Source organism: Carlito syrichta, unplaced genomic scaffold (genome assembly GCF_000164805.1).
Source record: "Carlito syrichta isolate Samal-C Ts95f unplaced genomic scaffold, Tarsius_syrichta-2.0.1 Scaffold306785, whole genome shotgun sequence".
NCBI classification, from domain to species: domain Eukaryota; kingdom Metazoa; phylum Chordata; class Mammalia; order Primates; family Tarsiidae; genus Carlito; species Carlito syrichta.
The window spans coordinates 71,869-82,544 of NW_007250881.1; the positions used below are offsets into that span (position 1 = coordinate 71,869).

General features: G+C 53.8%; 1 protein-coding gene across 1 annotated transcript in view; it reads right to left on the reverse strand.

Annotated features, from left to right (window-relative positions):
* FAM20A (FAM20A, golgi associated secretory pathway pseudokinase) overlaps positions 1-10,169 on the reverse strand; it is a 13,981-nt gene extending 3,812 nt beyond the window's left edge. The window contains exons 1-7 of the mRNA XM_021715178.1: positions 10,063-10,169; positions 9,364-9,548; positions 8,657-8,707; positions 7,465-7,543; positions 2,117-2,209; positions 1,285-1,400; positions 583-763 (exon numbers count right to left, since the gene is read on the reverse strand). Of these exons, the coding sequence (XP_021570853.1) occupies positions 583-763; positions 1,285-1,400; positions 2,117-2,209; positions 7,465-7,543; positions 8,657-8,707; positions 9,364-9,548; positions 10,063-10,169 (812 nt within the window). The remainder of the gene's footprint in view (positions 1-582; positions 764-1,284; positions 1,401-2,116; positions 2,210-7,464; positions 7,544-8,656; positions 8,708-9,363; positions 9,549-10,062) is intronic.
* Positions 10,170-10,676: the final 507 nt, after the last annotated feature.

The following is a 10,676-nucleotide window of genomic DNA, read 5'->3' on the forward strand; positions in this document are numbered from 1 at the left end:
CTGCAACGCCCCCTGCCCCTTTCGCCCTGTGGGCTTTTTCTCAGCCCTCAGAGTCCCTTCGGGTCTGCCATGCCCTCCAGGAGTCCTTGCTGGTGGCTTCACTTCCCACCGTGATCGTGGTGGCTTGACTGGCGGGCCTGTCCTTCAGCCGGCAGGGGCTGAGGAGATGCTGGTCCTGGGGACGCAGGGACGAGGTCCGTGGCCGCCCCAGTCTTGCTCAGGGCGGCCAGGCGTCCCTCCCACGGGCTCCTGTGCGCTTCCCAGTCGTGGCAAAGTCTGTCCACCCACTAGACCCAGGAGTTTCTGGAGGGGAGTGCCTGTGTCTCTTATTTCTGCACCCCCCAGCACCGAGGCTGGGTGTCAGAAGGCTCTTTATGACTGAGTAAACGAGCTAAAGGGAGAAACCAGACCCAGGCCCGCTGGGCCCACGGCCGTTGTGAAGTGGCGCAGAGGAGGAGGGAGGCGGCTTTGGGCGTGCAAGAGCCAAGCCAGCCACAGGTCCCGGTCCGAGGTCCGCAGCCACTCTCGAGGACTGGCCAGCAGGACGGAGGGCATGGCATGGCGGCCCGGGGGCCAACTCACTCCTCTTTTCCTGCCAGCGAGTAGGAACGGATCCAGGGGTTGGGCACAGACAGCCTGGGTGCCAGGTTGAGGGACGGCAGGAAGGCGGAGAGGGAGCCCTCCAGCAGGTGAGGGTTGCCACAGACAGCATACTCGGTCTTGCACATGTACGGGCACTTGGCGAAGAAGCACACGTTGCTGGCTGAGGGACAGGGAGAAAGAGGAGGACAGGGGAGAGGCAGGCTCTAGGGGCCTGTCATCTGCCCCAAGGCACCCGCAGGAGAGAAGGGAAGTCCTGAACCCCCAGCATGGAAAAAGGCAGCTGCAGAAGGAGACTCTCTTTTCCCGAAGTTGGGGCATGAATGCTACTAAGCGGAGCATCTTGGGTACCTATTTTCAAATGTCTGAGCAGGGAAGGTGAGGGACCCAGCCTCAGGGCATCCCGTTGGCAGGATCAGAACATCGTCCTGTGCACGGATGACATCCGCTCCAGGGCAGTCGGCAACAGAGGGGCAGTGCCCACACAGACCAGGCAGCCCGTGCAGCCTCTTGCCAGCCACAGGTCATCCTGTTACGCTTGAGCGGAGGTCTGACGACCTCACACGCCCCGCCGATAGTGGACAGTACAACTGGCGGGGCTTCGGACCGCTGCGGAGTATGATGGTGGGCACGCTGGCTTGCCACGCGCCCAGACCCAGAGTGCTGCTCTGGCTGGTGCCCTACCTGGAGAGACAAAGAAAACGCTCTGCAGGATTTCATTCTTGGTGACCTCCAGGACTTCCTTGGTGACGTTCACTAGCCTCCCCACTGCTGGCGGCACTCGTCGAAAGTCCAGAATCCTGAAAGAGAGGAAGCCCTGTTCGGACCCAGGAGGTGGTCAGGCAGTGGGGAGGGGGCCTTGTCTCTCAGCCAGCACATGAGAAATGGGCTGGCGTTCCTGGCCACGCCCAGCAGGACGGCCCTGGCGGGGGGGTCTCTGCGGTGTCCAGCTGATGGTGCCCAGGGAAGCCCCTGGTCTGAACGGGAGGGGAAGGGGAGAAGGAGAATCCTTATTCTGCCCAGCCTCATCCGTGGGCCTTCCCACCATCCATGCTGTGTTCCTGGCCAACGCCTCCTGTTTTTTAAAGTCCACGAGTCTCCCGGGAATTTTGTTCAAAAGCAGGCTTTGATTCAGTGGGTCTGGGGTGAGGCTCCTCGTTTCTGAAAAGCTGGGTGGGGCCCGTGACAACAGTCCACAGACCACACTCTGGGTGACAATGACTGAGCAAGTGGGAGCTAAAGGTTTAGAAACGCCTCGAGACTCCTCGGATATATGACAGTGGGCACATTCTCCTACCTCCAGACCAGGAGCCTGGAGCACCTGCCCTGAGCAGCATGGCAGGGCTTGGGTTCTTGCTAGGCTTTGCAGTCCATGGGGTTGCATGGGACAGGGCACGAAGAAGGTAAAAAGCCAGAAGGAAGAAATGCCAGGGAGCCCCCTCCTCCGGTCTGCCCAGCGCGCCCTCCCGGGGGAGTGGCCCCCAGGGCCAGGGCTGCCTCGAGGGGCAGACCCTACCGGTCCAGATGGAAGGCTGCGATCTCGGCGTTGTGTCTCTGGAAGTCGATGAAGTAGAAGAAGTCCTCAGGCGTCTCCTCCTCTCGCTGCTGTCTGGAAGGAAGGCAGGAGTCATGGCCTGGACTCAGGCTTCAGCCTGGAGCCTGGGAAGAGAGCCGGCAGGCCCGGCCGGCGAGAAAGGAAAACAGGCTGTTTGCTTTGCACGCACGGGTCGGTGATGGAACGACAAGTCAGGAACGGCCTGTGGTGTCCTTGGCCAGGAGAAGACCAAGGTGGGAAGGGGCGGGCTTCTCACAGGACACTGTCCTCAGGCGCCACCAGCACCGAGTTCCTGCTGAAGAAGCTTTGGCGACAGTGACTGATTCTGCTCAAAACCCAGCAGCTGAGAGGGGGGAAATGCAGACCACCTTCCGCAGGTATAACTAGGAGAGAAGGGACTGGTTAGCAGACCAGCGGCCGGACAGACCCAGGCGCCCGAGGATGAAGAGTGGTGGGGTGCCGGCCAAGACGTGGTCACGGAGAAGGGCCCTGGAAATGCAGTGCCGTGTGGGTTGGAAGAACAGAAAAGTGCTGGGGCTTGGGGTGACTTGGGAGACTTGAAGCCAACCCTCAGAGAAACCCGGGTGGGGCATGAGACTGGGCCCAGGCAGAGGGCTGGGGGAAGATGGCGTGGGTAATGCTGATTTAGATACAGGTAACAAGTCTCTACCAGGTTCCAGAAAAGCACCAGCCCTGAGAGTGAGGGGCCTGCTGGGCTTGTGTGTTCAGGAAAGTGCTTCCTGACCACCAAGGGCGTTGTGGTGTGACTTCCGGTCTCCGGTTAGCTTTGCCTCATTGCTAATAAACATGGGAAAATTATGATCTTCGAATGATTTTATAATCCACTGTGTGGGACTGTTAAGAAGGCTGCAAAAGCAATTCAAATGTAAATAAACATAATGCCACGGGAAGCTATAAAAAAACAGCGTCAGCAACGCAAGTGTGATGTGCACTTTGGCAAGAACACAGGCGAGTCCTGGGAGCTGTGGTAGGAGCTTCTCAGAGTGGAGTTCTGTTTTAAAGGTGCAGCCACACCTATAGCACAGCCCTCCATGCTCAGGCCTGACTGACTCCTCTTCCTTATCACCAGTGGGTGGCTAGGCCAGCGAGGGCAGTCCACGTCCCAGTCTCGTTTTTTTTTCGAGTTGGAGTCTCACTCTGTCGCCCAGACTGGAGTGCAGTGGCCGCTCCCGGCCACCGCAGCCTCGACCTGCTGGGCTCCGGCGATCCTTCCGCCTCAGCCTTCCGAGTAGCCGGAACTACAGGCACGCACTACCACGCCTGGCTGATTTTTTGATTTATTGTAGAGATGAGGTCTCGCTGGCCAGGCGGGTCTTGAACCCGCGAGCTCAGGCGATCCACTCACCTCAGTCTCCCAAAGGCGCGGGATTACAGGCTGAGCCACCGAGCCCGGATCCAGTCTCGTTTTAATTCCTGAATTCCATCCACACAAATCTATAACCTCTCAGACACTCTTGAGAGTTTTCCAAAACATCATGTCCTCATTTTTGCATGACATCGGATACAAGTGATGTTAAATTTGAAGACTGATTTTTACATCAGCATTTCTCAAAGTATGTACCTAGTTATTTATTTATCTGTTTGAGTCGGAGTCTTGCTCTGTCGCCCAGACTGGAGTGCAGTGGCACGCTCACGGCTACCCCAGCGTCGACCTGCTGGGCTCCGGCGATTCTTCTGCCTCAGCCTTCCAAGTTGCTGGAACCACAGGCGCACGCTACCATAACTGGCCAGATTTTTGCTTTTTTGTTTCTTATTGTAGAGATGAGGTCTCGCCAAGTTGCCTGGGCGGGTCTTGAACCCGTGGGCTCAGGCAATCCACTTGCCTTGGCCTCCCAAAGTGCTGGGATGACAGGCTGAGCCACCGAGCCCGGCCAATATGTACTTCTTATTGTACTTTATGTCATATACATTGCATCTAAAAAATATAATCTTTAAAAAGACATATCCCTCCCTTCCCCACAAGAAGTAAAAAAAAAAAAAATCTTGAATTATGTTCACAATGTCCTTTTCCCAAAGATAAATTTCTGCTTTCCCTTTTGAGAATTAGGCAAAAAATAGCACTCATGAGCCCACCTCTGCTAGCTTCCAAGTCCTCTTCTGCGGCTTCCTCCTCTGTCTCAGCCTTCATAGGACTGAGGAGAGTCAGGGCCTCGTCCTGGATTAGGCTTTGGCTCAAGGGAATGTTGTGGCTGGTTTGATCTCCTATCCAGACCGCTCAGACTGTCTCCGTATCAGCAACGGGCTGTTTCCCTTTCTTCGCACTTGTGTGTTCACTGGAGTAGCACTTGTGATTTCCTTCAAGAACTTTTCCTTTGCATTCGCAGCGTGGCGAAAGGTTTGGCACGAGACGCCTCGCTTTCTGCCTGTCTCAGCTTTCGGTTTGATCGAGACATGTGCGACTCCTCCTTTCACTCGGACACTTAGAGGCCCCTGCACGTTACTAATCAGCTTAATTTCAGTATTGTCATGTCCTAGGAAATAAGGAGGCCTGAGAAGAGGGAGAGAAATGGGGGAACAACTGGGTGGTGGAGTGGATAGAACACACCCAACGCGTTTATTGATTAAGTTGATCATCTTACACGGGTGCGGTTCATGGTGCCCCAACTATTACAATAGCAACATTGAAGATCACTGATCACAGGTCACCATGACACGTGTAATAATAGAAAATCCTGAAGTGAGAAGTACCAGAATGTGATGCAGAGACACCAAAAAAACACATTCTGTTGGGAAAATTGCACCGACAGGCTTGCTTCATGCCAGGTTACCGCAAACCCCCACTGTTTTGTAAAAACACAGTATTTGCAAAGTGCAGTAAAGCTAAGAGCAAGAAGAGGAGGCGTGCCTGCGTTGGTTTCCAACGGGCCAGGCAGAGAAGAGGGCTCAGGCTGTCACGCAGGTCCTTTCCCTGCCAAGGTGACACTGCCGGGTTTAGTAGTCTCCTTCCCCAAAATATAAAAAGTGACAGTGGAGCTGGCCCACTCTGCATTCGCTTCTGGTTCTTTAAAATTAGAGACATCTCACTGTGCCCTCTAAGGATGTTGTCCAGAGAACGCAACTGAAGGATCTGGTGATTGGGTGTGGGTTTGCAGATGTATCACTACTCTGCTGCTTCTCAATGAGAAGGTCTTATTTTTCGACGTCAGTGTTCCTTATGTTGCCTCTCTCTAACCAGTGCTCTCTTCTGAGCATACGTTAAATGTGCACGACGAACTAACACGGAGTGATTGGGTTGGAGTCTCACTCTGTTGCCCAGGCTGGAGTGCAGTGCCTTGATGTGGCTACCGCAGCCTTGACCTGCTGGGCTCAGGAAATCCTGCCGCCTCAGTTTTCCAAGTAGCTGGGACTACAGGCACGTGCCACCATGTCCAGATTATTGACTGATTGATTGACTGATTGTGGAGACAGGTCTCGCCATGTTGCCCCAGCTGGTCTTGAACTCCTGGGCTCAAGCAGTCCTCTCTCGTCTTGGTCTCCCACAGTGCTGAGATGACAGGTGTGAGTCTCCAGGCCCGACCAATAATTTAAAACTCTACAACAGCCAGAACCTCACCGGTGTCTCTTGTGTCCAGCTGAGTGTCACACTCAAGAGCCACACGTCTCCTTGGGGAACTTCTGCTAACTGCCGCGCGTATTCGCTGTGAAAGCTCTCGGGGACAGGGGACATGGTTTATTTGCTTTAGTACTCTATATGACTGAGGGTAAGAGGAGAGCCCTCCCGAAATCTTCCTTTGGAAAAGGAGTCTCTGCAAGTCCTGGCATTGTTTGTCAACTGACGGGCCCCTCTCAGTTATGCTGCTTTGTTGGGGACAGATTTATTATCCTGAAATGGCCTCATTCTTTGCTGATTTTACTGCCTGTTGGAACTGGTTTCCACACGTTGGTGGTGGTGACGGTGAGAGGGGTGGGGAAAGAACTTGATACTGAATCAACACTGACACCAAACTTGACTCTAGTGATGGTGATAACCAATGCCCCAAACTTTTGACAAATGAAACATGATTATCAGGGGAGGGGGATGGGAAGGAAGGAATAGTTCTAAATCTATATACTGTTTTATCTGATGGGATTTCTAATCAACAAATTAAAGATAAGCAGACAGTTGTTTCATGTACAGTTCTGAAAAGTTGCACATTTAAACTGACCCAACAACTGTTTTTTTGGGTTTTCACAGAGGAAAATCAGGAACAGTTTATACAACAGTGGTTCTCGAGGCTACCTGGGCCTTGGGATCACAGGGAAGCCCCCAGAGCAAGTCCACTGGACTCCCTGAGGGTGGGACTCAGGATCAGGACTTTTTAAGGCTCCCAAGTGAATCTAACATAGAGCTGATGTGCTCCAATCCCTTCTTTAAGGTGCTTTTATCAAAGCAGTTCAGGGACTAAGACTCTCTATTCAGTGCTCATTTCACTGTGCGCTACCACTAGACCATGCAGCGGGCCATCCAATAGGCCTCTCCTCAACTGGCTGAAGGTTTGGAGTCTAAATGAATTGAACTGGATTCCACTGGAAGAAGCGTACCCTGGAGGAAGGCGTGACTTGGGTAGCTAGAGTACCTCGTGGGGCCATTTTCTCTCATGCATGTCGTCTCCGGGAGAACATTCCACTGGACCAAGACACTGGGGTCCTGCTTTAGGAGACCCCAAACTGTGGGCTGCAGACCCACACATGCACCAAGATCTGTCTACAGACTAGACACATATATACATTTCTTCCCTATATATGAACTACACAGTTGTGTAGTTGCTGTTGTTACGAATAAAATATAAATGAATATAAACATGTCATTGACTTCATAATGGGCATTCTTTCTTGTCTGGTTTTTCAGTCAAGACAAGAATCGTCATGTAGAGGTCTATAAGCTTTTTGATGTCATAAAGAGGGTTCCAGCTCTGGAAAAACATGGAGATCGGTGAAGGTGACAGTGTGAACTGAGCAACCCAGCTGCCTGTGTTTGAATCCTGGGTCCACTGTTTGCACCTGGGAGGGGGGCAGGACGGCCCCTTGCAGCCTTGGTATTTTCATCTGCAGAGTGGACATCACAGCAGGACCTGGCTCACAATTTATGTAAAGCTTGTGGCAGAGGTGCTAGCCAAGGCCTGACCAAGATTAGCTCTTACTCTGTGTAACCATGATCACCTCCCAAACTGTTCTATGCTTGGGCAGCTTGCCCCAGAGAGAGTCTCTGAGTGGCTGGCATCAAGACTTCAGGTCACGTCTATCACGTTTTGGCCAAACTCCCCCAGGGCTGCCCTACTGGGTGTGACGCGAGGAAGGTAGTCGCTTACCTCATGGGTTTGAACATGGCCTTCCCGAAATCCGAGAGCCTCAGCACGAGCTTGAGGTGGACCCCACTGGGCTTCACAACTGTGGAGGGGCAGAAGGGAATGTCAGCAGTGCTCTGGGCCTCAGCGCAAGCTTATGATTCTGGTTCGTTCAACAAAGCCAGTCGGTTTCTCTTTTCTCGTATTTATAAGACCCTAGAGGCTTCAAGCCTCGGACATGGGACGTCACACGCAGAAACGTCTAATGTGCGTTCAGCACACTGAGGTAGATGGAGGGGACTGCCTGTGGCCAGCAGTGACTGGGCTACCTGGAACCATGTGACGGCACCCCCAGCGGGAGCTCTGTTGCTCTCACTCCTAGTGCTTTGATTCCGTCAATCATCAACTCCAGAGGGTCTCAACCTTGACTTAGAATCACCCAGAACATTTTAACCTCAGATGCCTGAGCCTTATCCCTGCTCTTGTCAAAACCCCTGGAGGCAGAAGCCAGGCAACTCCTGTCAGAGCTCCTCAGGGGACTCTAATATATCGCCAGCATTGTGAACCACTGTCCTGTACAATTGCTTCTTTTTTTTTTTTTAGTTGGAGTCTCACTCCGTCGCCCAGGCTGGAGTGCAGTGGCATGCTCCCAGCCACCACAGCCTCGACCTGCTGGGCTCCGGCGATCCTTCCGCCTCAGCCTTCCAAGTAGCCAAGACTACAGGCGTGCGCTACCATGCCTGGCTAATTTTTGATGTATTGTAGAGACGAGGTCTCGCCAAGTTGCCTGGGCGGGTCTCAAACCCACAGGCTCAGGCAATCCACTCGCCTGGGCTCCCAAAGTGCTGGGATGACAGGCTGAGCCACTGAACCCGGCCTACAATTGCTTCTTAGATGTGAAAATGTACTCCAACCACTTGAGGATTTTGTTAAAATTCAGATTCTGATTCAGAAAAATCTGCGAAGACAGAGGCTCTGCACTGCTAACAAGCCCCTAGTGGTGCTGAGGACGTGTGCCTGTTCCTGGACCGCGGTGACCCGTGGGACCCCACCCGAGCACGCCTCTGAGACGCCTGTTCTCTTTGTGGGTGGGTGGAAAGAAGTGTTAAGTTCTCCGAGGCAAGGAGGAGAGAGCCACGCTCCTTCCCCTTGGGGCTGGGGTCCCCACGGAGGTGGATCTAGCGTCTGCAGCTGGGGGGGGTGCTGGCTCACTTACTCTGGGTGCAGTCACAGGCCCCAAGCAAGGCTTTCTCGTCTTGACTGTAATCTGGGAGGAAGAAGAAGGGTGGTGAGAACTCACAGCCCTGCTCCTGGGAGAGCCCCCCGTGCAGGAGGAGACAGCAACCGGCTGGGGCCTTCGACCCTTCTGAAACCCAGAGGCTGCAGCCACCACCCTGCTTCACCCCTGGCCCCATGTCCTCCAGCCCTTCACGGGACACTTCAGCAGCACCTGGCTGAGAGAGGGAGTCTAGTTTTATCTCTGCTAATCATTTGCTGTCCCTTAGACTGTGGTAGTGCTTGGGAACACAGACTTGGAGTCCGCAAGCCTGTGTCTGAATCCCAGCTCCACCCCTGGATTTTTGGGCAAGTCCCTTGACCTCTCCAAGTCTCAGTTTCCCCATCTGTAAAATGGCAACGATGATGTTCATGCCACAAGGTCATTGGATGAGAGCAAAGCACTCAACAAACGGCATCGCGTGCCTTCCTCTAAGTGTGCAGAACACCTGCCTACGCTCTTGCTGGGGTTAGGATGAGATTGCATTCAAGTCTCTTTGGAAGGGAAAAAGGTCAGTGTCTATGTTCTTCTTCTGCCTCTCGGGTGTCAGTATCAAGCCTTTCGTGCTCCACCCCGAGCACCCTGAGCTGGTTCCCCGAGGCCCGTCCGGGAGAGCCGCCCCTCCTGCCTGGTGCCAGGGGCCTCACCGGCACTGATGGTGGGAAAATGCCTCATGTCGTGCAGAAGCGCGCTGACGACGGGACTGGACCGAGAGTAGAGCCCGTGGCGGCTGATCCCCAGGTGGAACTGGACCCAGCTGGCCTCGGGGCGGAGCTGCAGTGGGGCCTCCAGGGCGGTGATGTTCATCTGCTCTCTGTATATCTTGTGCCGTCTGGAAGAGCCAGAATGGGTTGTTGCTTTTTAAATCGGAGGAGCAAGCATGCAAAGACCTGCCAAAGTACCCGGTTCAAAGTACCTGGTTCATTCTTCAGCACCTGACAAGGACTCGGCCTCATGCTGTGCTTGGGATGCCACAGGACACAGCCTCCTCAGAGAGCTTCCGCTCTAGTGAGCGAAACAGGCAGTGGCTACACAATACCCCACATGCGCAACACACAAGATGGAATGACCAACCATTCCAAATCCCGGGAAGGAGAAAGGCAGGCTGTGGAGAGTCCAGTTAGGGGCCTCGTGTCATCTGGGGTCTCCGGAGAGACCCCATGTGCACTTTCCCATGAAAAGTCTACAACTTGGACCTCCCAGTATTTATGTCCTGAGGAGCCAGGAGCCAGGAGCCAGGGGAGAGGAGGTAATCGCGAATGAAAAGAACAGAGGGCGAGAATTCTTAAGAGGGGCTGGAAGCTCAGTCCAATTAATCTGCGCGTCACAAAGGAGAAGAGGGATACGTGAGCCGTTTCTTGGTAGACTTTTCTGCCAGCACAAAAAGAAACAAGGAACAAGCAACGGAGTTTCCATTTAGAGGTTCAGAGTCTAGTCTGGGAGACGAGTTCATGTCTGCTGTCAATCAACGGCGGGACATGGTGTTCAGGGAAGCACCTTAATGTTCTGGAGAAAGGAAAAGATGGCTCTGGGAAGGAGCGGCTGGGGCCGCCTACAGTGGGAGAAGGCAGACTTCAGCTGGATCCCACAGAAGGGGAGGGGCCTGGGTTGGAGGGGAGGGGAAGGTCCCACTGATGGTAACACTGAGCACTACAAGAGGCGAGCCCGGGTCAGCGTATCTGGGAGGAGAGAGGAAGGCTGAAGAAACGGACTGCTGAATTACAAGGTGGAGGCCTTTGGCCTGGAAGGCAAGTTAGCAAAGTGTCAGCAGCCGGGTAAAGCTCGTTGGGAGGGCGGGGTTTGGGGGTTCCTATAGACCCCTGTTTCTCAGACTATGATGTTAAACCTCTGGGGTCTGGCCATGGGGTGAGTAACAAAACAAACGTGACTGATCTCAGAGCGTCAGATCTTCTCATTGGTAAAGAGTGGTGACACATGACTTTTCTATTAAAATAAACAT